General features: G+C 37.9%; 2 protein-coding genes across 2 annotated transcripts; both read right to left on the bottom strand.

Annotated features, from left to right (window-relative positions):
• Positions 1–10,328: 10,328 nt before the first annotated feature.
• On the bottom strand, positions 10,329–18,909 carry LOC108177339 (beta-defensin 110). The gene is made up of 2 exons (XM_051854637.3): positions 18,858–18,909; positions 10,329–10,521 (listed from the first exon to the last, which is right to left on the bottom strand). Exons 1-2 carry the CDS (start codon positions 18,907–18,909, stop codon positions 10,388–10,390), a joined length of 186 nt encoding a protein of 61 aa, XP_051710597.2. The 3' UTR covers positions 10,329–10,387.
• Positions 18,910–22,227: 3,318 nt separating this feature from the next.
• On the bottom strand, positions 22,228–26,461 carry LOC100350911 (beta-defensin 110). The gene is made up of 2 exons (XM_002714383.5): positions 26,287–26,461; positions 22,228–22,525 (listed from the first exon to the last, which is right to left on the bottom strand). Exons 1-2 carry the CDS (start codon positions 26,339–26,341, stop codon positions 22,371–22,373), a joined length of 210 nt encoding a protein of 69 aa, XP_002714429.2. The 5' UTR covers positions 26,342–26,461; the 3' UTR covers positions 22,228–22,370.
• Positions 26,462–27,406: the final 945 nt, after the last annotated feature.

Below are 27,406 nucleotides of genomic sequence, written 5' to 3'. Positions count from 1 at the left end.
AGAAAATCATGTTACATATTTCATCCTTAAAATCCACATTTACAGTTGATTCTATGCAATTTGAATCACATTTAAAATCCACATCTATGGGACTGATGCTGTAGCACAGTAGGTTAGTGCCCTGACCTGAAGTACCGGTATCCCATATGGGAACCGGTTCTAGTCCTGGCTGCTCCTCTTCTGATCCAGTTCTCTGCTATGGCCTGGGAAAGTAGTGGAAGATGGCCCAAGTTATTGGGCCCCTGAACTCACGTGGGGGACCTGGAGGAGTCTCCTGGCTTCTGGCTTTGGATTGGCGCAGCTCCGGCCATTGCGGCCATCTGGGGAGTGAACCAGTGGATGGAAGACCTCTCTCTGTCTCTACCTCTCTCTGTAACTCTGTCTTTCAAATAAATAAAATAAATCTTTAAAAAAATCCACATCTATGCAGTTGATCCCATGTAATTTCAATATGTGTGATATGATTCATAATCCCAGGAAAATATTTAAAGCGTAAGTCTTTCTCTTTCTAGTTAATTAACTTTCTCCATTTGGCTTTCACCTTGACCCAGAGCTACCAGAGGGTAGCAGTAGGAGAAAATAAATGTTGGAACATTTATATTCTTGCTGGTCAGACTCAGAAGTTCTTTGCAATGCATGAATGTCTTCCTTAGGCTAATTCTAGGAGGTGATTAGCTGTATGTACACTGGTCTAAGCAAACAACAGCCTATTGTACAGCACATGTGTGTGTTCACATAACTCTTAGGCTTCTTGAAAACATGTTTAGCAAGACATATTAGATAAGCATGCCTGGGAAATCAGCTGCATGTCCTTGTAAATACAACATTCCCCCAAGGGCTCAATGCTCTTTTTGTTAGTAGGTCATAAACTAACCTTAATCAGTCCCTGCAGTCACACTCTGTGTTCTAGGAGGAAAATATCTTCACTAGGAGTGCATTGGCAGAAATCTTATTCTCCACATTCCCCCCTTACTTGTTTTACAAATGTTTATTAGCAATACGATTTTGGCAGAAACTTTGCCTTTTGCATTCTGCTGCCACACACTCTGCGCTCAGGAGAGATGCGCTCTCCACTGAGAGTGCTTGGCAGAATTCTTGTTCTCTATATTTTGCATCCCCCCCATTTTTAAAATTTATAAATGTCAGTAATATTATTATTTGAAGCAGGGATTACAATCTTTGCAAGTATTGATCAATGATGGAACGCACTGAAAGAAGCAGCATATCAGGATCAGTGCAGCCAGGGCAAGGCAACCAAAGAAAAATAAGTGTTTCAACCAGTTTCCATGCTTGCCTTGTATCTGATGAAAATATTTTCTATTTCTACTTTTTTCATTGACTATACAAAGTGATTGCCAGTTCATTTCCTATTCAAGTTCTAGGATTGCTGCTGCAAGTAATCTAGGCTCCTCAAAGAGCTGTTTTCACTGATGTTATTGAAAAAGAATGGGAAAAAGCAACATAAGACAACATGATACCAGCAATGAGTTTCTTGTCAACTGAGTTGATTATGGCTATCAAAAGAGTCTCAGGGATTTCTTTTTGGTGATTTTTTGGAGCAATCACTGAACTGAAGCAACCAGGGACTTGAGGTCTCCCCAGGTAACTGGCTGTCGGTCAGGGCGAGGAGGTCTCCGATGGCAAGATGTCATCTCTCTTTTCTCAAACCCATGGTGGACCTGAGGGATCGGGTCTTGAAGGCCTCGAAATCAACTCATGATTACATACAGGGCGAACACAATGAGCAGTAATCCACACAGGTCCTGTGGGAGAGAGGACAGAGGCATACCCTTGCCCCCACGGTAGTAGTGGTTTTGGTCCTTTCCATGTTGGATAACGGACATGGAGCATTCTGCTCCAAAACTTCCTGAAATGTAAGATAAATGGTTAAGTGTAAATAAAAGAATAGACACTATTTGATTAATTTGTCCCAGAGTATTTTTCCTTTGTTTATGTAAATATGGGACTCGTACCCATGACCCTGAGACCCTGAGTCTCATGCGCTACCAACTGAGCTAACCAGGCAGCCAACAATGCAAATTGAAAGTCCTAGTTTCTCTGAGAAGCATCACTATTAGAAGTAGAAATATATGGCAGAACAAGTAGCTGAGCAACAGAAGTTTGAGAGGAAAGTTTCTGGGGTAAGATTGACCACAATTGAACATAAACAATTCCTGTATAATCAGCTTCTATTACTTTGGGAAGGACAAAAATGTCCTTTTAGGTAAGGGACCTGTTAATTGTGTGGGAGCTTTGTAGACAGTGCCAGGAATTTCGAGGGAGATTGGCTCTTGATATACAAATCTATCCAGACACTGTGGGCAGTAGCATGAAAGGACTGTTGGAAGGTTGTGGGAGGGGATTGTGTTGTTGGGCAGTCAACACCCTCTGTCTGACCTGGGAGAGGGCTGGACTGACTTCAAGTTTCCTGAAAGAACAGAACAGCGATGATTAGCCCAGTGATATGCTTTTTGGTATTTTGGACACTTTTTTGAAGGTCAAGTAATTGATTTTGGCAGTGACCGACAGTTTCTTTTGAAATGACCTTGCTTCCCATGGCCAAAGCATTTTTTATCTGGAGGTTTAAGTGCAGCAGCCAATACATTATTTTTGTAAGTTTCAGTTCCTACTGTTTGACATAATTTCATCATTTCTGCCATGGTAGTTTCAGGTTTGGAGACTACAGCTTTTAAAAACGTTTGTACATGGCCGGCGCCGTGGCTTGCTAGGCTAATCCTCCGACTGGGGTGCCAGCACCCTGGGTTCTAGTCCTGGTTGGGGCACCGGATTCTGTCCCGTTGCTCCTCTTCCAGTCCAGCTTTCTGCTGTGGCCTGGGAAGGCAGCGGAGGATGGCCTAGGTCCATGGGCCCTGCACCTGCACAGGAGACCAGGAGGAAGCACCTAGCTCCTGGCTTCAGATCGGTGCAGTGCGCCAGCCACAACGTACCAGCCATAGCGGCCACTTGGTGGGTGAACCAACTGAAAAAGGAAGACCTTTCTCTCTGTCTTTCTCTCTCTTGCTGTCTAACTCTGCCTGTCAAAAAATAAATTAAAAAATAAATAATAAATAAAAAATAATAATAAAAAACTTTTGTACAATCTTGAATTGCATTTTCATAATCCATTTGTTTTAGTAATATTTTTGCTACCTCCTGATTATCTACCTGACATCTAATAGTTTTTCTAGCCTATCCAAAAGTACATATACCCTCAGTAGGCCCCTGATGGACTATAGAAAAGGAGGTGGAAGGGTCTTTAACATCAGGAATCTTTTTCCAAGCTTTTAATGCTATGTTGGAAATTTGCACGGAGACCTCTCTTTGAGGATAAGTAACTTGTTGACCAAGATCTGAACAGACTCCTTCTCCTAGTAACTGCTCCAAATTGATGGGGACATTGTGATTTAAGTTATTTATGACGTGTACAGAAGCCAAATTTTTATATTCTTGAGCCCAGAGTACTGGGCTAGGGTAACCAACATTTTAGCTAGAGTTTTCCAGTCCCATGGCACCATCTCATATCCTCCTCCAATTCCCTCCAATATACCCACTGGATAAGATCTCTGTACTCTGTTAAGCTCTTTTTTAACTCTTTATAAACGTTATAGGAAGATGTTCATGCCAGGGAGATGCATTTTGAGATCGAACAACAGGACGGTTAACATTGGTAATTCTCCATGCTGCTTGGCTTTCTGAAGCATACCTTGTACTGCAGACACAACTGAAGGGGACTCAGATGCCATCGCCACAACAGTAGGCACAGAAAGTGCAGAGGTCTCTTTGTGAGGTGGTGGGGCCCAGCCCATTGACCAACCCTCCTGGCCAGGGAGGGACACCAAGGGGCTCTTAACCTTGCTAATAGCATTCCAATAGAGATACCACACATGCAAAACCAGAATAGGAACTCGAGGCTCCTTATGTAACTTGTAATGGATTTTCTTTAAAGTGCCTCCATCAGGTACCAATGGCAGCAACTATTAATTCTTTTGCAGCAAGAATCCAATTACCTTTTCTGATAAAGAGTGTCCCTCTTTCTGAAGGAGATAAAGCAGTTCAGCCTTGTGTTTCCATTGTGCCAGTGACATGGACTTCCCCATCTTCGTGATACCTGGATCTCTAAAAGATGAGCGATGCTTCTGTAACCCTTGCCCAGCCTGGTGAGCCATCCCTTGCACATTGTGCCAAAGTTACCTATCCAGGCACCAGATGCAGTGCTCAAGTGAAAGGAGAGACAAGACATGGGAACTCTTCTAGTTAGTAGGTCATAAAATATCCTTAATCAGTCCCTGCAGTCACACTCTGTGTTCTAGGAAGTAAATATCTTCAATAGTAGTGCATTGGCAGAAATCTTATTTTCCACAAAAAGCCTTTTTTCCTACTACTTAAATCACTTTAAATAACAACTTACTTCTTAAAGCTCATGTAAAAAATGTATCTATAGTAGTTATAAGCTATACTGAAGTAAAATGTAACAGAACTTATTAAAATAGATGTAATGAAACACAAAGTGAAATATATTGTTTGAGTACTCATTATAGCATTAAATCTCAATACACAGCACATTAAGGACAGAGATCCTACATGAGGAGTAAGTGCACAGTGACTCCTGTTGTTGACTTTACCAATTGACACTCCTGTCTATGGCATCAGTAATCTCCCTATGCTCCAGTCATGAGTTTCCAAGGCTATGGAAGCCCTCTGAGTTCTCCAATTCTTATCTTGTTTAGACAAGCTCATAGTCAAAGTGGAGGTTCTCTCCTCCCTTCAGAGAAAGGTACCTCCTTCTTTGAAGACCTGTTCTTTCCACTGGGATCTTACTCGCAGAGATCTTTTGCCAGAGAGTCTTGGCTTTCCATGCCTGAAATACTCTCATGGGCTTTTCAGCCAGATCCGAATGCCTTTAGGGCTGATTCTGAGGCCAGAGTGCTATTTAGGACATCCACCATTCTATGAGTCTGCTGAGTATCTCACTTCCCATGTTGGATCACTCTCCCCTTTATTTATTCCATCGGTTAGTATTAGCAGGTACTAGACTTGTTTATGTGCTCCCTTAAACTCTTAGTCCTTTCATTATGATCAATTGTGAACTGAAATTGATCACTTGGAATAGTGAGATGGCATTGGTACATGCCACCTTGATGGGATTGAATTGGAATCCCCTGGTATGTTTTTAACTCTACCATTTGGGGCAAGTCAGCTTGAGCATGTCCCAAATTATACATCTCTTCCCTCTCTTATTCCCACTCTTATGTTTAACAGGGATCACATTTCAGTTAATTTTTAACACTTAAGAATAACTGTGTATTAATTACAGAATTAAACCAGTCATATTAAGTAGAACAGACAAAAAAACTACTAAGAGGGATAATGTATTAAGTTGTTCATTAACAGTCAGGGCTATGCTGATCAAGTCACCGTTTCCCATAGTGTCCATTTCACTTCAGGAGGTTTCCTTTTTGGTGTTCAGTCAGTTGTCACCGATCAGGGAGAACATATGGTATTTGTCTCTTTGGGACTGGCTTATTTCACTCAGCATGATGTGTTCCAGATTCCTCCATTTTGTTGCAAATGACTGGATTTCGTTGTTTCTTACTGCTGTACAGTATTCTAAAGAGTACATATCCCATAATTTCTTTATCCAGTCTACCGTTGATGGGCATTTAGGTTGGTTCCAGGTCTTAGCTATTGTGAATTGAGCTGCAATAAACATTAGGCTGCAGACCGCTTTTTTGTTTGCCAATTTAAATTCCTTTGGGTAAATTCCAAGGAGTGGGATGGCTGGGTCGAATGGTAGGGTTATCTTCAGGTTTCTGAGGGATCTCCAGACTGACTTCCATAGTGGCTTGACCAGTTTGCATTCCCACCAACAGTGGGTTAGTGTCCCTTTTTCCCCACATCCTCGCCAGCATCTGTTGTTGGTAGATTTCTGCATGTGAGCCATTCTAACCGGGGTGAGGTGAAACCTCATTGTAGTTTTGATTTGCATTTCCCTGATTGCTAATGACCTTGAACATTTTTTCATGTGTCTGTTGGCCATTTGGATTTCCTCTTTTGAAAAATGTCTATTGAGGTCACTTTGTGTTTCTATGGGGGTGCAAACTGTTGAAATCTTTACTTAATGTATACTAAACTGATCCTCTGTAAAAAAAAAAAAAAGAAATTATCAACTCCCAACTTGACTCTCACTGGGATTAAACATGACAACAGGTCTGATCTGATTTCATCATCATTTAAAAAAATCATCTATTATTTTTCACTTTATGTTTCTGTGTGGGAGCAAACTGTTGAAATCCTTACTTAATGTATACTAAGCTGATCTTCTGTATATTAAGATAATCGAAAATGAATCTTGATGTGAATGGAAGGGGAGAGGGAGTGGGAAAGGGGAGGGTAGTGGGTGGGAGGGACGGTATGTGGGGGAAGCCATTTAATCCATAAATCGTGCTTTGGAAATTTATATTCATTAAATAAAAGTTAAAAAAATTAAATTTAAAAAACAAAACAAAAAAAATAGATGTAATGTAACTACACTGAACTTTGAGAGAATTTTACAAGGCTGGAAGCCTGGACCAGAAAAGAAGAAATGTTATATAGTATTGCGTGATGCTGGCTTCCATCTTAGTAAACTAGAAAAAGCATTGTAAATTAAAAGCAAATAAAACAGAAGAATTAACATCATAACAGTGATTTATCTAATGAAACAATGTTTTTTAATCCAAGAACAATCAATAAAACAATAACAAATTTGGTAAACCTTTTACTGAGAAGACTCAGGTACAAAAGAGGAAAAACATCCTCAGTTTCCAATATAAATAATATCTGAAATTTTATCATTATGGATTCTACAAACAATAAAAAGATAGTAGGGAAGGGCTGGCACTGCTGCACATTGGGTTAGTCACTGATTGCAACACTGGAATTTCATATCAGTGCTGGTTACAATCTCAGGTGCTCCACTTCCAATCCAGCTTCCTGCTAATGTGCCTGGGAAAGCACTGGAGAGTGGACTAAGAGCTTGGGCTTTTGCCACTCATGTGGGAATTGTAGATGGTGTTCTTGGCTCCTGGCTTTGGCCTGACCCAGACCTGATTGTTGTGGCCACTGGAGGAGTGAATCAGCAGAGGGAAGTTATCTCCCTGTCTTTCCCTCTCTCCTATTTCTTGTCTGTTGCTCTATCTTTCAAATAAATACATAGTAAATTGATCTTTAAAAAAAAGGGAATTTTTATGTGTATCATCATGAGTAATCTAAATATTGAGGTGAAGTGGACTGGTTCACTCCTCATATTGCTACAACAGCTGGAGCCAGTCCAGGCCAAAACCAGGAGCCCAGAGACCCATCCAGATCATCCACATGGGTGGCAGAGAAGTAAGAATTTGGGTCATTCTCTGCTGCCTTCCTAGGCACCTTAGCAGGACGTTGGACTGGAAGTGGAAAAGCCAGAATTCAAGAGAGCACCTATACAGGATACTGGTGTTCCAGGCAGCAGCTTAGCTCACTGCACCACAATGCTGGACCCAAACCTAAATATTTTAGACCTGTCATAACAAAATAATAAATATTTCTTTTATTTGCTACCTATATTTGGATTTTCCAATTTAACCTCATGAAACTCAGAAGTTTGTTTCTTTTTTTTTTTTTTTAACATGTTGTCAATATTTCAAACAGGGAGGAGTGGAACCTCTTAATGAATTCACAGATTCAAATTCAGGTATATTTTGGGAACAACAAAAATAGTCTTATTTTGTACATATATACTTTCTTATCCAATAACTGAAGAGAGAGAGCATATGACAATACTGGTGAAAAAGACAAATATCACATATTGCTGTACAGCTTAAATTTCATGAAATACCTTAATCTACCCAACCACTTAGTTCTAGGAGACCATATAATCAATACAACATAGAATCATCTCACTGAGAATAAACTAAATTATGATCACTTTATCTAAAACACCACATCTTCCATGACACTCTACATTACTTAGTATTAAATGTCACCATTCCTCCTTAAAAATGTGTTTTATAGTTCTAACCTGATTCCATTAAAAGTCTTTGAAATCTCCCAGTCTTCCTCTTTTCCATGTTATGCCTTTAAGTCTGAGTTTTCTGCAAGGTGATTCTTTAGATCCACACTATTTATGGATGCATCCACTCAGTCACTAAAAATATACTGAGGATCTACACCTGATTGGGCTCCATCACGTTCGAAGGACAGCTAAAAAAAACCACGCTTACAGGGTAGTTCCTACCCTGAAATGGCTTCTCCTTCCTGAAGTCTTCCCTGACCATTCCAATAAAATTGATCTTAATTTTCACTTCCTTCTCACAGCACTCCTACATGTAGTTTATATTTTCAGCATTCTTAGCATAAAGTGGATTTCCAGCAATATTTGTTCTGATTCATTTCAAAACCATACTGAGGAGAATAGTTCTTAAACACATCAGGTCTACCATCCCAAATTTTGTCCTTTTATTTGCCAAAGTAAAAGTGTAGTAGACTAAGTTAGAGTGGAAGATTTTATGATTATTGCATTAGAGACTGATGGAATTCAAATCCAATGAATTAAAAATTGGAAGTGTTGAGGGGTGCATTGAGTCAGTAAAAAACTTTTGGAGGACATTGGAGTGAGAAAGTTTACCAATGCACTACATTGAATACATAGTTATTCCCGAGTTTTCCAATGCTTTTCTCTGAATAGGTCATCTATTTGACAACTGGTACCAACTAAAACTAGGTTCTTAGCCACCTGTGGAGACTGGGAGATAGTAATGTTATATTTTTGATGTGTAAATTTCATAGTAATAGTCCCATGTCCTTGATAAAGACATGTATTGGGTAATAGCAGCTGACAAGAGGCTGAGAGAAGATTTATTTACATATTAAATAGGCAGAAAAAATGATTTACAATTGCAATTTTTCTAACATAAGTAAATAAGACAATGGAGCTTAAGGACCGCATGGTCAGAAAGAAACTCATCTAAAATTTAATCAAAGCTGAGGATAGCATTAAGACAGTCTGATTCATATTCTTCCAGTTGACCATTATCAGTTTTGAGAACCTGATCAGGACAGCACATTCAATGTAACACTGCAAAAGCACTGTGTGACCAAAGCATGTATCAGTGTTAAAGAAAAATGTTAGTAGGATATTTTGTTTTGGCACTTCTAAATATTTTGAGTTTTATCTTCATTGGATACAGAGAAAAAGAGAGAAGGAGAAGGAGAGGGAGAGGGAGGGGAAGAAGGAGGGGGAAAGAGAGATACACACAGAACAGAAACATTACCATTATGTAACAGAGTGTAATGAGGTAGAGGTGACTAAAGGTACAGTAAACCTTACTAATCATAGACTTTATGATGGGCCTCATTTACAAAATGATTTATCTATTTACTTGAAAGACACAATGAGAGAGAGAGAGAGAGGGAAAGAGAGAGAGGAGAGAGAGAGAGAGAATATCTTCCATCTGCTTGTTCATTCCCCCAAATGGCCACAATAACTGGGGTTTGGCCAGTCGAAAATCAGGAGCTAGAAACTCCCTCAAGGTTTCCCATGGGTGACAGAGATTGAAGTACTTGGGCTATCTTCCCAGGCACACTAGCAGGCAGCTGGACTGGAAGCAGAACAGTTGGGACTTGAACTGGCACTCCAATACCATATGCTGATGTCACAGTGATGACTTAACCCAAGAAGCCACAACACTGGCCTCAACACAAGAATTTCTTAACACAATGCTTTGCCTCCTTCCAATTCCAGCCAAATACAGTTTTGCAGCTACTCATCCATATAGAACACGCTGTTATGTTCCATTTGTGTTAAAATCAGTCCATCAATTCTCCTTCATCATGTTTCTCAAAAAATTGCATGGACATTTGAGGTTTCTAAAACAAAAATCTTGTCATTGGAACTGTAACCAATTTCAGTGTTTGGTTGTTTACTCTTGAGACCTTATCTGTAATTCCTGTTGTACTATTAATCATGTCCTCTCAAGTACAGTTTAACTTCCCAAACTCCTTATAAACCTGAACTTCCCTAGCTTGGGAGAATGGTAGTTCCTTGAGAAATCAGCCTGTTACCTCATCATCCATTGATAGGTTCAACTTGCTCTTTCCTTTATCCTCAAACCTTGTCCTTGCTATTCTGATTCAGCACTGTGGATAAGGACCAGATGTTCAGTGATAATTATTTGTGTAGAAATTTCTATTCCATGAAAAGCTTAAAAAGCTATAATTATACACACACACACATATATATAGATACGTTTATGATTTAACAGTCATTTTCCATTAAAGCTTACAAATCTTTTCTTTTTACGTACTTTTGAGTAAATAAGATGCATCTGTTTCAGATCTGATGGTCGATATTACTTCTGTATTCCAGAGTTTATATGCAGCACTGGTTTCTCCATTTAATGCAGTATCCATAATCATACTCAACATCATCACAAAATGTTTTACATATTCCTTTCACTTTTTGGCATCTCTCAAATCTATATTTTGGTGAAAAGTTACTTCTGGCTGCAAACAGGAAAGACATTTAAAGTTATCAGTACATTCTCCATTGGAAGTCATTTTACAAAGGAGAGACAAAATCTGTTCTAGTCATGAGATAATGAGTGTGCCAGATGGAGAATATCGAACGTCCAGTTATACTGCAGCACAATTTGTTGGTTAAGACAGTCATGAAGCTATAATACATTTTACATGCACAAAATGTGTTTGATCTTGTCTTGAAGCACACATTGATAAACTTCAGGTAGCTTCTGGGGGTTCTTGACATGTTCTTTTTTTTCTCAGTTTATAAAGATCAGACTTTCAAATCTTTCATTAAGATAATGTTTATGGTTTTGTAAAAACCGGCAATTTTAATTTTCATATTTTCTCACATTTTAAGCTTAATCTCACTACTTTTCAAAGTATTCCTCATTCAATTCTTTGTTCTCAATTCTAGATCTTACTCCTAATTAAGACACTCTTTCACTCTACTAGGATAGGTCTCTTTCATCAGTCTTCAGTAATACTTCATGGATGAACAATATAACATAATTTAGTACTCAGTGATACACAATTTTGATCATTTGTTGTTGTACTTATGTTCTTGTAGTCAAAATTTAATCAATATTTGACAGCTATGATTTTTTCTAATTGTCTTAGTATGTTCCAATTACTGGAACATAGTGGTCATGCAAATTTTTACTGGTAGAGTCATTTATTGAGAAAACTAAAGTACTTTAGATATACACAGAAAAATACTTTTGCTGTATGTTACAAATCTAGTTAAAAGAGAAGCCCATTATTAGTTTTCTAGTTTTTTTAAAAAGATTTATTTATTTACTTGAAAGGAATAGTTATAGAGAGACACAGAGACAGAGAGAGGTCTTCCATATGCTAGTTCACTCCCCAAAATGCAGGCAACGGTTGGAGCTGGGCTTGTCTGAAGCCAGGAAGCAGGAGCTTCTTCTGAGTCAGGAGTTTCTTCTGTGTCTCCCACATGGGTACAGGGGGGGCCTAAGCACTTGGGCCATGTTCTACTGCCTTTCCAGGCCACCAGACTCGAATCGGCACCCTTATGGGATGCCAGCACCACAGGCAGCAGCTTTCCCCACTCTGCTACAGTGCTGGAGTCTTCGAGTTTTTTGTCATCAAAGGCAATTAAAATGAAGATGGTCTGAGATTCCAAAATCACATCTCTACATTGGTTCATGAAACTATAGTAAGTGCTGAGAAAAATTGTGTTATTCTAGCGTTTTATTGTTTGACACCACAAAATTACATTCTTATTCAAAAATTATGATTCATTACAGAATCATAGTTTATGTAAAATATGGCTAACACCTCAGCATTATTAAAATTGATTATAAAATGTGTATGAAAACAATTTTTAAATTGTACAGTACTATACAAATGTCATCTATGAGTGCCTGATTATTTATGTGAAATGATTGATACTAATTGATGGATACTACATAAAAACAAAAGTGAGTGGAGAAAGGACACATAGCATAGCAACTCCTTCATTCATGTATATTTCTGCCCATTTTTTGCTTCACCAAAAAATGACATCCATGACTGCTAATTTTCATGAAAACAGAAATTGTGCTTGGGGCCTTGATAAGGGGAATGTATTTCAGAAAAGTTCCCAACATCTCAGCAAGAGAAGAGCTCTTTAAACATGGTGGATATACACTGTGATAGTAATCTATCATAAGTCATTCATTACACATAGATAAAATTTTAAAAAATCAATTAAAAATAAAAGAAGGAAATTCTGGTATTGCTGCAAATATGGTTTTGTCCATCTTTGTTTTATACCATTGTCAAACCAATGGTTAAGAGTGTTATACTACTATAGTTTTTTTAAAGCTTCATGGCATCCATATAGTTGATTCAATGTGAGTTTTCCCAAGCTTTATTCAAAGGTCTTTATTGTCTTGGGGAAAAGTCTGACATGTATGTCCAACCCTCCTAACAAATCTTTTTTTTTTTTTTTCAGGTGACTTCTACAACCCAGTTCATAACACTCCCTTGACAAACACAAGCAGATTTTTAAGTAGGGGGGAGGGTAGGTTTTGGAGGATGTCTTCCCCTGCTGTATAGAATTTGATAAGGAAGTTAGGAGCAAGGCAGTGGTTCAGCTGGGAGTTCAAAAGGGTAGGATCATTACAAATCAGTAGTGAATTTCAATGGTGGATATTCTATTCATTATTTGTACTATATTAGATAATTAAGCTTGTTAAATTTCAGTTTCCTCATTAAGTTGACTTTTTTGTTTTTAAGATTTTATTTATTTACTTGAGCGGTCAAGTTACAGACAGAGAGGAGAGACAGAGACAAAGGTCTTTATCTGCTGGTTAACTCCCCAAACGACTGCAACAGCAGGAGCTGGGCCAATCTGAAGCCAGGAGCCAGGAGCTTCTTCCAGGTCTCCCACATGAATGCAGGGGCCGAAGCACTTGTGACATCTTCTACTGCTTTCCTAGGCCGTAGCAAAGATTGGAAGAGGAACAAAGATTGGGTTGGAAGAGGAACAGCCAAGATACAAACTGGTGGAGCCAGTGTCCATATGGGATGCCACCACTGCAGGGGGAAACTTAGTGCCAGCCCCTAAGCTGATGTTTTAGTGAAATTTCAAAAGACATAATTATGTAAAATATATAAATTGCCCTTATAGTGTTAAAAAATTAATGTTCAAAATCTGGTTGATTCTTATTCCTTTTCTTTTGGATTCACACAAAAACATAACCCAAGGTGAAGTATTGTTACCCAATCAATGTTTATGTCCTCCTTCATATACTTATGTACATGCATGCACGTGTGTGTGTGTGTGTGTGTGTTTAGTTTTTAGTGTAAACACAATTTTCTAATCTTAAAACTCCAGTATGCCAGGCCAACTATTTGCCTTAATCACTGATTTATTTCAACACATATAAAGATTCTTGAAGCAACATACTTAATAAAATGTGTTCCAGTCCAGCTCTCTGCTGTGGCCCGGGAGCGCAGCAGAGGATGGCCCAAGTCCTTGGGCCCTGCACCCGCATGGGAGACCAGGAGAAAACCTGGCTCCTAGCTTCAGATCAGCGTGGTGCACTGGCCGCAGCGGCCATTGAGGGGTGAACCAACAGAAAAAGGAAGACCTTTCTCTCTGTCTCTCTCTCTCGCACTGTCGACTCTGCCTGTAAAAAAAAAAAATTTTTAGATTGATCTCAGTAAAAATAAATGTGTCAAATGACTGAAAAAAGTGGAATGACTATTATCAAAGGAATCCTATTCATGTTGAATATTGAAATATTATTTCTGTTTTACTCTAAGCTTTCCATCAGTTATTTCTTATGTCAACTGAGAAAGTGATTTAAGCCTTATGTTAGTTTCTTCAACTGTGAAATGTGTTTAACAATAATCTCCCATTTCAGGGGGTTGTGTGACAAATAAATGAGGTATTAGATGCAGAAATATTTTAGGTCATAAATCATGAAGTGTGTTGTTAGTATGAATGATTTGTAGATTTGTGGCCAATTAAAATAATCCTTTCTTAACATACTGACATTCTCCTGGTTCACTACTGAAATGAATGCCCTGCCTTATTCACACAGCACAAATTTGGTAAGTAACTATGTATGCTGTGTACTGAGGTAGGTAGGGAAAAAAATGAATGATATTTAAGTTCTTCATTGCCCTCAAAATAATGTGTTTATTGGGAAATGATGACATTCGTATTGAAAATAACGCAGTATCACATGTAAAAGCAAGTCTGAGATATTAAAAAGTACTCACAACACAAAATAAGGAGGCATTTTTAGAAAAGTTTCCCTTACTATCATTACCATATCAAATACTGCTATTACAACTACTTCAAGTAGTGTTATTAAGTGTTCAGTTGGTTTCAGATCCATTAATAAGCAATTTACATTATCTAGCAATCTTGTGAAAAAGGTTTAATTTTCCCATTTAATTCATGAGGACACCAAGTTTCAGAAGGCATAGAAGTAGTAGGATACAAAATTGCTTCACCCAGGTGACTTTTGGTTGTATCATGAAAAGCCAATAGCTTATTGTTAAAGAGTTGCTGGTGAAGCTTTGCAAGCAAAAAGGAATATACAAAACATAGGCATGACATTTTCAAGGAAATCATTATCTATGTAGAATGGTGTGACTTTTTATTGTGATAGAAATAATTTGGACATGTAGTTCAGAAAACGCAGGTAAGTCAAAATGGGAGCAGGTGACAAAGTCTCTAAAAAACTGAGGAGCTGAATGTTATCATGAATGCATTGATGAAATGAGATTTCAAGTACTATTTTTCTCTTTCAAGGAGAGCGAACAGAGCACTTTGTATCAGGAAATATATGCAGATGGTAATTACAACAGTCTAAGAAATGAATAAAAAGATAATTAATAGACTTGAAAATTAAAATGAGAGAGTGAATTCTAGAAGATGATTCTGAATAAGAAGCATCCACATTTGGAAAGTTTAAGAATTGAGATGTGGGGGAGGAGGTTAGAGAATAAGGGAGGTAAAGTAGAATTGATATCAAGTGATTTGTAGGTTATCAGTGTAAGTCCCATAGGTAGTTATAAATAATAATGTGGTTTGGGAGCATTATGGAGAATATGTCTTTTATTGCAGAAGTTCCTAGAGTTAACAAGATAGCCCAGGGAAAGTATGTAAAAGCAAAAGTAAAAGAGATTCAGAGACAAAACAAAGGAGGACAATGGAATTTAGGAGACTATCAAAATCAGAAAATTCAAATAATAATTGCCAAATATGGTTTGACTATAATACGTGTTCAGCAGAAATTCAACAAGGTAAATAAAATAGGCCTTTGGGTTTTTTTTTTTGGGGGGGGGGAACATATCACTAACAAGATTTTCAACTGATTAATATGGATGAATATAGTGGGTAAATAACTTATGATTTGATAAAAAGTGGAAAATAAAAGTCTAAGTTATTTTGTAAGGAGTTTAGAAAAGTATAATAAGAAATTGGAAGGTAGCTTGAAGGAAATAAAAACAAAAGATAATGGAGTCTATTTTGTGAATATGAAAGAGACTCACAAATATTTGTGTTCACTAAGAGGAACCTTATAAATCACTGACATTTAAAGTGATTTTTAACTCAAAAATGGCAGAGTCATATGGGCCAATGTATAAAACAAAAAATCTCCAACAAAGAGGGGATGAAGATACAGGAACCAGTACAGTGACAAAGAACGACTGTATTCTACTCACTCTTCTGCTCTCCTTGAAGACTGTTAAAAATCATCTTCTCTCCTCACCAAAGTCTCCTTCCTCACCTACACTCTTAACAAGTACCCTACCCCCTTCAATGATCCAACTCCAACTGAAGAGACTTTCTACAGACTTTTACCACCAAATTAACCCACTTGTCAATATCAACATTTTATACTCTATTTCTCTCTCTCTCTCTCTCTCTCTTTTTGACAGGCAGAGTTAGGCAGTGAGAGAGAGAGACAGAGAGAAAGGTCTTCCTTCCATTGGTTCACCCTCCCCCCCTCAAATGGCCGCTATGGCTGGCACACTGCACCCATCCCAAGCCAGAAGCCAGGTGCTTCCTCCTGGTCTCCCATGTGGGTGCAGGGCCCAAGCACTTGGGCCATCCTCCACTGCCTTCCCGGGCCACAGCAGAGAGCTGGACTGGAAGAGCAACTGGGACAGAATCCTGCACCCCAACCGGGACTAGAACCCGGGTGCCGGCGCCGCAGTTAGAGGATTAGCCTAGTGAGCCGCAGCGCCAGCCTGCATCTCTTTCTTAACAGTGAAGAGACCACCTTCTTGCTCTAAAGAAGGGCTAGTCCCTCCAACTGTACAAGAGATGCCAACCCCTTTTTCCAACCATAACAATCATTATATCCACTCTGATCTTTTCTCTTTGAATACTCACTAAGGACTATATTAGAAATTTCAAACTTTACACATCCAAATTTCAACTAATCTTTCAATGCGAGATTGCTCCACCTGAAATGCTCCCTATATTGATCAATGGTACAACTTCATCTTTCCAGTTCCTCATACAATAAATACTGGAGTCATTCTTATGCTTCATGTCTGTCTTACAGCCACAATCCACAATCTCTCAGGCAATTGAGCTAACTCTGTCTTCATCTTATCCTACTATTCTTCATAGTTTTGTTGTCAATTACCCCCTAATGTATTAACAATTCAGAGAGGTTCTTTTTATAAACAAAATTCAGGTAATCTGTTTCCTTTGGTTAAACCTCTTTAGGTTCCTCACAGAATAAAAGTCGAGATATCATCTGGTTCTTAAAAATGCCAGGGTAGGGCTGGCACTTTGGGTTAAACTGCCGCCTGCAGTGCCAGCATCCCATATGGGCATCAGTTCAAGACCCGACTGCTGCACTTCTGATCCAGCTCTCTGCTATGGCCTTGGAAAACAGTAGAAGATGGCCCAAGTCATTGGGCCCCTGCACCCACATGGGAGACCTGGAAGAAGCTCCTGGCTCCTGGCTTTGAATCAGGGCAGCTCTGGCCATTGGGGCCAATTGGGGAGTGAACCAGCAGATGGAAGACCTCTCTCTCTGCCTTTCCTTCTCTCTGTGTAACTCTGGCTTTCCAATAAATAAATAAATCTTTTAAAAAAATGCCAGGGTACTTTCTCAAAACAGTTTCTCTCAATCTCCTCACTGTAACTCTCTCTCTAGGCCACTGTTTTCTAGCAGCCTTTATAAGCTAACATTGATTATTTGGATGAAATAACCCATATCTTACTGATTTTTAGCTATTACATTGGATGTTATATTAAGCTCAGCTTGTGGTTAATCAACAACAATCTCTCTCTCTGTCTTTCAAGATTTTATATACTTATTTGAGAGGTAGTGTTACAGACAGAGAGAGAGAGAGAGACAAAGAGAGAGCTCTTCTAACAGCTGGTTCACTTCCTAAATAGCCCAACTGCTGGAACTGAATCTGAAGCCAGGAGCCAGGAACTTCTGGATCTCCCATGTGTGTGCAAGGGCCCAAGTACCTAGATCATTTTCCACTGCTTTCCCAGGCCATTAGCAGAGAGCTGGATTGGAAGAAGAGCAACTGGGACATGAACCGCCCCCCATAAGGGATGCCAGCCCCACCCATAGGGGATGCCAACTCAGCAGGTAGAGGCTTAGCCTACTATAACATCATTGGCCCCTGGGCATCAATCTCTTAACACAGGAGTTGAAATGTTTGATCTCTAAATCCAACACTATGACATTATACCTGAGAAGAAGTGAGTCATTAATTATGTTGCTTGAGTCAATAAAGTTCTTATCAAAATTAGTTAGTATTAGTATACTAACAAAAACACAGAGCTGAAGCAAATCTTGAAATAGATTGGATTAGAGAAAATGATGTCAGGATTCCTATTTGCTCCTAGTCTGTGCTGAAATTTGATGGTGATAAAGTCTCATTTAATGTAATTTTTTAACTGATTCACATAGGTATTGAGCTCCCAAATAACAGCAAACATATTCAGCACTCTCATCAGGGTAACTGTCAATGAAGACTCATGGAAGGAGTTGGCATTGTGGTACAGCTGTTTAAGCTGCCACTTGTGATACTTGCATCCCATATCAGAGTGCCAGTTCAAGTTTCTGGTGCTCTGCTTCAGACTGAGCTCCCTACTCTAATGTGCATAGGAAGACAGTGGATGATGGCCCAAGTTCTTGGGTCCCCCACTGCCTACATGGGAGACCCAAATAATATCCCTGGCTCCTGGCTTTGGTCTGACCCTGCCCAGACTATTTTGGCCACTTGGGGAATGAACCAGTGGATGAAAGATCTCTTTCTCTTGGTCATTCGTCCTTTCAAATATATAAAATAAATATTAACAACAAAAATAACAAAAGACTCCCAGATAACTAAAAACAAAAGAAAATGCAGCAACATAAAAATTTATGAGTATGCTGGTTCAAAGGAGATAAAACACAAAACTTAAGTTTTGAAAAACTGACTAGTTTAATTTAAAACTATCCAGCATAGGGCGGATGTTTGGTGTGTTCATTAATATGTCTGCATCCAGGACCAGTGCTGTGGTGCTGCAGTTATGCTGCCGTCTGCAGCTCTGACATCCCATATGGCCATTGGTTCGAGTCCTGGCTGCTCCACTTCCAATCCAGCTTCCTGCTAATGTGCCTTGGAAAGTAACTTGGAAGATGGCCCAAGTGCTTGGGTCCCTGCACTAATGCGGGAGGTCTGGAATGGCTGTTGCTGCGATTTGAGTAGTGAACCAGTGAATGGAAGCTCTCTCTCCCTCCTACTCTTTCTGTCTCTCCCATTCTCTGTGATTCTGATATAAACAAATCTTAAAAAAAAAAAAAATGTCTGCAACCATGTTGAACTACCTTGTCCAGAATCCTGTTCAGCTGCAAATTCCAGCTTCCTGTTAATGTACATACTAGCAGGGAGCAGATTATGTTTAAGTACTTGTGTCCCTACCACTGTATGGAAGACATGGATTGAGTTCCTGGCTCCCAGGCTGGGCCTGGCCCGGCCCTAACTGTTGCAGGCATCTGTAGAGTCCACGAGCAGAAAGGAGCTTGTTCTCTGTCTCTGTTTCCCCTCCAACCTATTAATAATAATAATAACAATAATAATATTTAGAAACATTATCCAGATTATTTGTCAATTTACACAACAAAAAATCACAGCAAATTAGTAGGAAAGCTGACAAATCTTTTTTTTTTTTCCTTTTAATTATTTGCTTTCCCTTTTAATTGTGTAGTTGATAAATTACAAAATTAGATAACATGTGTAAGTTCTAGAGACAGAATAATTACTAATACCTCAATCTGTGTAAGGGAACAGTTTGAGGAACTTCATCAAAGGTGTTCCTGGAGTTTTTTAGTCTTGACGTCACATGTGAAAATACTTAAGGCCGGCGCCGTGGCTCACTAGGCTAATCCTCTGCCTTACGGCGCCAGCACACCGGGTTCTAGTCCCGGTCGGGGCGCCGGATTCTGTCCCGGTTGCCCCTCTTCCAGGCCAGCTCTCTGCTGTGGCGCGGGAAGGCAGTGGAGGATGGCCCAAGTGTTTGGGCCCTGCACCCCATGGGAGACCAGGAGAAGTACCTGGCTCCTGTCATCGGATCAGCGCGGTGCACTGGCCGCAGCGCGCCGGCCACGGTTGCCATTGGAGGGTGAACCAACAGCAAAGGAAGACCTTTCTCTCTGTCTCTCTCTCTCACTGTCCACTCTGCCTGTCAAAAAATAATAAATAAATAAATAAATAAAACACTTAAAAATTTCCTCAAGGGAGCATATTAATTTCATACTTGATGTACATAACTTCACATTGTCTTTCAAATTTCTATCTTTTGATTTTGAACTTAAGGCAGAGGCTGATGGCTTGAATGTATACATTACCACATAAGAAAAGACTAGTTCAGAAGTGTAGAAGGTTTTGTTTTTCTCTGTGGAAAACCGAGCGATAGAAGGCATATCAATAGTCTTGTCACAGTCCTGTTTGTGGGCAGATTTCTCAGTGGCTTTTCTAACAGAGTGCTCATCATTTCCAACTTGTTACTGGCTTTCTAGAATTATTACCACCTCTAATTTCTTGGTGGCTCCTTATATTCTCAAGTTGAATTTTCTCCTTATTAACAGTGTATTAAAACTCTCACTTATACTTAGAGCTCTTGGTATAGTGATGGCTCAGCTTCCAGTTAGGTGAAATAAATATAAAACCAAGCTTTCACATCAAGTAATTCATTTCACTTGTCTCCTTCTCAACATGGTCTAGTTGTCTTTCCTCTGTCATCTGCATATTATCTCTAGCCCACAGAAAATAATATATAAAAATATTGAATAGGTAGCTATTCTCATAAGGTACAGAAAATGTTATTAGCTACCAGAAAATGTTACTGTTGATGTAATAATTTCCATTTTTAAGTTTAAATTTCCATGAGAATAAGTGTTTTACTTTAGAAATCAATATTTCTTAGCAACAAGTGAATTTTATCCTCTAAAGAGGATATTTGAGATGGCACTAGACTTTCACTCACCACAATCAAAAGAAAGAGTGCTATCTAGTGGGCAGAGGCCAGGTATGCTGAGAAACATCCTGCTACTAAACATATAATTGACAGGAGAGCCCCCATAGCAGAGAATTAGACCAAATATCAGTTGTTGCCAACACTGAAAACCCTGTTATAAATGAATATTGTGAAAGTATTTCAGGGGCCAGCATTGTGGTACAGTGGGTTAAGCTGCCACTTATGATGCCAGCATCCCTTAAGACCATTGTTTGAAGTACTGGCTGCTCTACTTCCAATCCAACTCCATGCTTATGTACTTGGGAAAGCAGCGGAAGACGGCCCAAGTGCTTGGGTACCTTCCAGCCATGTGGGAGATTCAGACGGAGTTCCGGATCCTGGCTTACTAGACTATTGCACCCATTTGGGAAGTAAATCAGAAGAAGGAAGATCTCCTTCTCTCTATCCCTCTTTCTTTGCAACTCTGCCCATATGAAGATATCTGTATTACATGGGAACACATTAAGTAGTCAAACACTATTTTAAGTTATTAAAATCTGTGAAAGGTAATACATGTAATGCATGTAAAGGTCTAATATGTGCTTATTGGATAATTGTTTTGTAGTGTATGTGATATATTCTTTTAAATAAAAAACCAAAAAATCAATCCCTTATGATAGAAATATATTTGTGTATATATCTTATCTAAATAGGGGAAAATAGTTCTCCGTGCATTACAATGTTATAGATAATGGTTAAATCTCATATTTGCATTTGGAAAACAATAAATTTATAGAGATAACATCATAAAATATCAAGAGTTTTTTTGATTTCTCATGTCTTTCTAGATTCTTATCTTATCCCATGCATATATGTTCAATAAGCTTCCTATTTCTTTAGGTGATTTTCCAGAAATTAATTATCTTTTGGGGAACTTAATCACCTTTTGAAGAAATGGAAAACTTCTATTTTGTTTTTGTGCTATGGTATTAGTGATATTCCTTTAATTTTGAATTAATACAAATCACTAAGTTGTATTTCTAATTTCAAGAATTAGCATTTTGTATGGAAACTGTGTGTGATAGTTGTGCTCATATTATTGATAAGATTGTAAGGAAGGGTACTATGTGGGCTATCAAGACAGTAGGAGAGAAACTGGAGCAAATAAAATGCAATGTGAAGATTATTTTCCCTTCCTTTGTTTTTTTTTATCTCCTCTGAAACTGTTAGCTATAGTTTCTGACTACCAGGAAAAAAATTTCTAATTAGCTAGTCTCCTGTCCTTTTGAAAATTCTTTTCTTCCATTCTCACCCTCTCTCCTATTTCCTGATGCACATTTCTTCCCTACTAAATAAAAAATCAGAGAAGAAATTGCAGCTAGTTGTGGTTTTCCTTTGGTCGTCCATTCTTACACTCTTGTCATCCTCTCACTTCAACTCTCTCTCATGCAAAACATCTTCACTATCAAAGCCTAGTCTGCAAAGCCCAGTGTATTTATGTTTCATATGCTTAATCTCAAGAGTAGCATAATTTAAAAATGGCACTTTTTTTTTTTTTGTCTCAGACATATGCTTCTCCAATTCTTTGACCTGGGGTTTCCAACAACATTACTTATGTTGAGTAACACAAGGCAAAAAGAACTTTGAGTAATTATTGAGGAACTTCCATAAAATAAATGATGCTTTTTTTCTGGTACCAAGAAATCAAGAGAAAATTGCAGTGTAAAGTAACCAGACATATGTCTGAAATGGAACCCTTTATTAGTGGCTCAGAATTAAATTTATTTAATTTTCTGAGTTTTATAGACACACAGGCCTTGAAGGATATGCTGGGAAGACTTCATAACACTTATCTTCTCTTGGAGCCTTTGTCTCTTTTCTTCTCTCATCCTTCAGACTCCAGGCAGCAATGAGTTCCTGGCCTGATGCAGTAAGCGATTCTAACCTCATTTTCAGGGCAATAATTTCTACATCGACCGTTACCATCTATGCACTCTTTTGACAAATCCAAGCTACCATATTGGGGATATTTCCTTTTGGCTGTAAGGAGGAAAGAATGACTAGAATTAGTACCCTGACAGAGACATGCCTACATTTTAAAAGGAGAAATTCCAATATGCAAAAGAGTGAAAATAACCTACAGCACAGAGTGTAAGTGAATTTATTGCCATTTGGTATAAGTTATGTCCTAAAAATCAGAAATTGTTCTTGGACTTGAGTTTTCAAATTGCTGTCTTACAAGTAATTGAAGACTAACTCAAGGATGGTTCTCTAGGTGTACAGTAAAACAGTAAATACAATTTGTCATCTATCAGGCTATTTCTACAGTCAACTAGGTGGATTTGGACTGCCCTGTTCTTTTCTAAGAACACTTATGTAATTAATAATGTGCTTTATGAGCTTGCCACAGATTTCTACTATAGCTTGATTTTAATTTACTAAAATGTTGAATGTTAGTCAACGTGTTTGAATTCCCAAAACTCTTCTCAATATTTTAGAATTTACTTTCTCAATAACATGATTTGATTTAGATACACATCTGATGATAACATTAGTTAAAAAAAAGTAAGAGTGGTAAAATGTTCAACCATTATTAGACATTACATGATTTCTAAAACTACCATTGGTACTGTTTCTCATTTTCATCAGTTTCTGAAATAATAGTGATTTAAAAAGAATTTCTTCCAATCATTGTTAGTGTCTTAATCCTCTTGACTGTGAAGCAAAAGACTGTAGACATGGTGCCAATTTCAGACTGCCTTCTATTTTTATAAAATTTGTTTGATACAGAACCATCCCCACTTACTGACATATTGTCTGCAACTGCTTTTGCTTTACGATAACACAATTAACAGCACAGGATTTATAAAACCTAAACTATTATTTCACTAATTATTAGAAAAATGTTATTAACTACTGCTCCTGATTCTTTTTCCATCAATCACAAAAGAATGAGTGATGATTTTGTAACTGGAGTCATGAGGATATTCTTACAATGTTGTAAAGATTGACACGTAGGACAAACTTCTCTCCCATATTCAGAAGAGTAAAACTATGACTAATGTTTATTAAAAATAATCTTGGCTGGCGCCACGGCTCAACAGGCTAATCCTCCGCCTTACGGCGCCGGCACACCGGGTTCTAGTCCCAGTCGGGGCACCGGATTCTGTCCCGGTTGCCCCTCTTCCAGGCCAGCTCTCTGCTGTGGCCAGGGAGTGCAGTGGAGGATGGCCCAAGTGCTTGGGCCCTGCACCCCATAGGAGACCAGGAGAAGCACCTGGCTCCTGCCATGGGATCAGCGTGGTGGGCCGGCCACAGCACGCCGGCCACGGTCGCCATTGGAGGGTGAACCAATGGCAATGGAAGACCTTTCTCTCTGTCTCTTTTTCTCACTGTCCACTCTGCCTGTCAAAAATAAATAAATAAATAAATAAATAAATAAATAAATAAAATCTTGTCAAATTCTAAGCCAAGCTTTAGGTCAGAGTTCTCATTCCACACAATATTGACCTTTTGGGCTAGGCAATTTGTGGCTCTGGAGGGCTGTCTCTGCATTGTAAGACATTTAGAAGTATCACTTACCCTCTACTTCTAAACACCAGTAGCACAGTTGTGATGACCTAAAATATCTCCAGACATTGCCTAATGTTTTCTAGTGTACAATCATCACTGATTAACCATTGTCCTAGTGATAAACCAAACCAGTAGTATCTCCACTCTCATATGTTATTCAAATACTATCTTGTTTTTGATGTCTCTTCTGATATCTTGTAGAGAGAAGTACTCTGTTCCTCCAATTCTCTTACAACACTTCATATGTATCAATTATAATACATTACAACCTTCAGACATGATAGGGAATTTGTTTAAACATTATATAAAGTTCAACTTAATGTGGAATCTAGAACTGGGCAAAAAGTTCCTAATACAAATATTCAACTTACGAGTTATTTTTATTTTCACTCATCTGTTTCTTATTTCTTGGGCTTCCATTAACTTCCCTGGAATCAAGGTAAAACCATGGCATCCTTTCACTACAATACTATGCTATCCTACATACAAAGAACATGGAAGTTTTAAAGAGATGACATTTTTGGCAATAATGCATTTTCCAATTTAGCAGGGAAAATGAAAGGAATGGCCAGGTAATGCAAGACTCTCTCTTCTAGACTTTTTGTGCATTTACAAGCTCTAGAAAATGAAGAAGAAAGCTAAGTTACTTGAATTGATATTTCTCTGTATGTAAAATTCTAGGGACTTTTACCGAGACATATTTTCTGTCTAATTTTCTGAGTAGGAAGAATTGAATTTTACTCTCAAGATTAAGTGAGGACTTTCATCATCTAAAAGACTGAAGATGAAATTTAAAAACAATTGATATTTATTTTTATTCACTTTAGTTCAACTGCCAAATGTGACTGCAATACCAGGCGAGGTACACTATTCTAACTGCTCATTTCTGTTTAAAAAATCTAGTTCAATCTTTTTTAATTTTGAGGAGAAAATATATATCCTGATTATATAGTGAGTAATTTAGTACTAAACTTTATGTATCTATGTTTTACCAAGACACACAGAACTTGAAGTATATTCTGGAAAACCTTCCTTACACTGTCTCTTGTGGCATGGTTTCTTGGGTCATCCTTATCTTTTAACTTTAGTCATCTTAACACTGCAAACAGTATGTAAATATGTATGGGTGTATTTACATTGTATCTTCACTGATGTTTGCTCTCAACATAGAACTTTATTTACTGATAAGTTTTAAATGGTTATTTTTAAATGTGTTATGTATGAATGTTTAGATTATCATTATGGATTTCATAATACTCAAAGTAAGAGGACAAGTTAATTTATCTCCTGATCCTCTATATGATTTCTGGTGAGCTTAGAAAAAAACAGCCAGATACTAAAAAGGATTATTGTCTGACGACTAGTGAATAAGAGTCTGATTTCATTGCCACTAACACAAACTGGCTAGATTTAGCTCATCCTTTCACTCCAAGCTATTGAAGAAGAAGGAGACAGACCCAATGATCTCTACATTTGCAGGACTTACTATTTCTGTGAAATTGATGCCAACACACTAATTCAACAGAAGAGAAGCTTGTTATATACCATGAGTGTAGGGATAGTTCTTGGAGAGAGGCAAGTTGCATAAAAATATAGCTTGTGCATAGGTATGATTCAACATTCATGTGATCTCTAGCACTCAAAGTCAGCTAATGATAAGAACTATTTAAAGAAAGGGTAATAATGGATGTAGTTTTCCTGAAAGACTGAGAAGAGAGTACTAAGAAAAGATTTCTACTAATGGGAAGCAGTCTATTGTCTTAGGCTAAAAAGAAGAAGATAAATAGATTTATAACACGGATCCACTTACCTTTTACTACTTGATTGGGCAATATTCTTCCAAGCAAAATATAGGACCCATCAAGAATAAATTCTAAATAACTGATGGTATATGAAAGTGATAGGATTAATGTAATTTTTTTTAATTTTGAAATTTTACATCTACAGAAGAATTGCAAAGGTAATAGAGACTACCTCCCTCTTACCTTATATTTCAAATAACCACGGTAATTTTTATCTAAACTACAAAATATTATTTATGAAAATTATGTACTTTATTTACTACTCACCAGTTTAGACAATATTGCTTTGTTCTGTTCCAAAATATCATATTACCTGTAGTGTAATACTCTTTTAATAACTATGCTATTATCACATTTCAAGCAAGAAACAACAGTTGTCTCCTCAAAGTGATTAGTAAAATAGTCCCATAAATATTTGTATATTACCTGGTAAAATTGTGACCAAAAGGAATAGAATAAAGAAAAGGAGATGAATCTTCATTGCAGAGTTTCTTAAGGAAAAATGTTGTCAACAAATCTTCTTTTACAAAGTCAGATGTCTTGAAATAAGGAAACAAAGATCACCTTTATTTATAGATTCTCCTGGGCAACAGTTTTAACTACTAGTGCTTATCAAGAGCCGGAACATTTGTATGCATGGTTGAATAATACCACTAAAGGTTGCGGTCACAAAAAGTATTACATTTATCACTGCACATGAATGTTTCTGTCCATAGCAAAGTTCAGTAATTGCAGCAGAGGTAGTAGTAGTTTGCAAAACCTAAAATATTTGTTATTTGACCCTTTACAAAATTTTTGCCAGTCCTTGATTTGGGCTTTTGTGTTAAATATGCTCTACAGCATCATATTCCAAGATATTACTTTAACTTTTCTCTCTACAGTATTCCTCCCTGAATTCCTCTTTCCTTCTGAATTATTAATTTGACACAACTTATTAAGAACCTACCAAATGTTAATCTTGGCTTCAGGCTTCACAGAAGACAAATTGAATGGGAGCCAAGTTGATTGTTCCAGTATTATTTCTTCTGTGAAATTTTTCATAGAATCTTCTGCTTTGCTTCCCTAGTTCATTCATTTGGGTTTTGTATTATTTTTATTAATTAGGAATTCTTTAAAATAATATTCTAAATCTTAATTGAAAACAAGATTTTAATGTATAAAGTATTATATGGTTTAAATATTTTAATTTAAAGAAAGCATATAGCTTCACTTTTTTATTTCAAAGGTGGAAACACACAGAGATGTATATATATCTTCCATTCACTGGTACACCTGCCAAATACCCAGGGCTAGACTAGGCCACAGCCAGCAGCCAAGAACTACACCTGAGTCTTCCATGTAGATGTCAAGGATCCAATTATCTGACCCATCTTCTGGTGCCTCAGAGGATGTACATCAAGTGAAAGTTGTAATCAAAATCACAGTAGCCAGGACTCAAACTTATCCCTTTGAAATGAGATTCAAGTATCTCATGGAGCAACTTAACTGCTGCACCAAATGTCTTCCCCTAAAGTGAAAAATTTTGATTTGTTTCTCATCTACATTT

Source organism: Oryctolagus cuniculus, chromosome 5, assembly GCF_051225735.1.
Source record: "Oryctolagus cuniculus isolate XC-2025 breed Fujian yellow rabbit chromosome 5, ASM5122573v1, whole genome shotgun sequence".
In the NCBI taxonomy this organism is placed as follows: Eukaryota; Metazoa; Chordata; class Mammalia; order Lagomorpha; family Leporidae; genus Oryctolagus; species Oryctolagus cuniculus.
The sequence above is the reverse complement of the archived record's forward strand: the minus strand, read 5'-3'. Positions and strand labels throughout refer to the sequence as shown.

Bases quoted from the DNA above. Each gene is read 5' to 3' on its own strand.
- LOC100350911 (XM_002714383.5), bottom strand. From the start codon at position 26,341: ATGAAGATTCATCTCCTTTTCTTTATTCTATTCCTTTTGGTCACAATT. The intron at 22,526-26,286 runs GTAATATACAAA...TCCTCCTTACAG, and splicing joins TTTGGTCACAATTTTACCAG to CCAAAAGGAAATATCCCCAA.
- LOC108177339 (XM_051854637.3), bottom strand. From the start codon at position 18,909: ATGTACATTAACAGGAAGCTGGAATTTGCAGCTGAACAGGATTCTGGA. The intron at 10,522-18,857 runs GTAGTTCAACAT...TCCTGTTTGCAG, and splicing joins TGAACAGGATTCTGGACAAG to CCAGAAGTAACTTTTCACCA.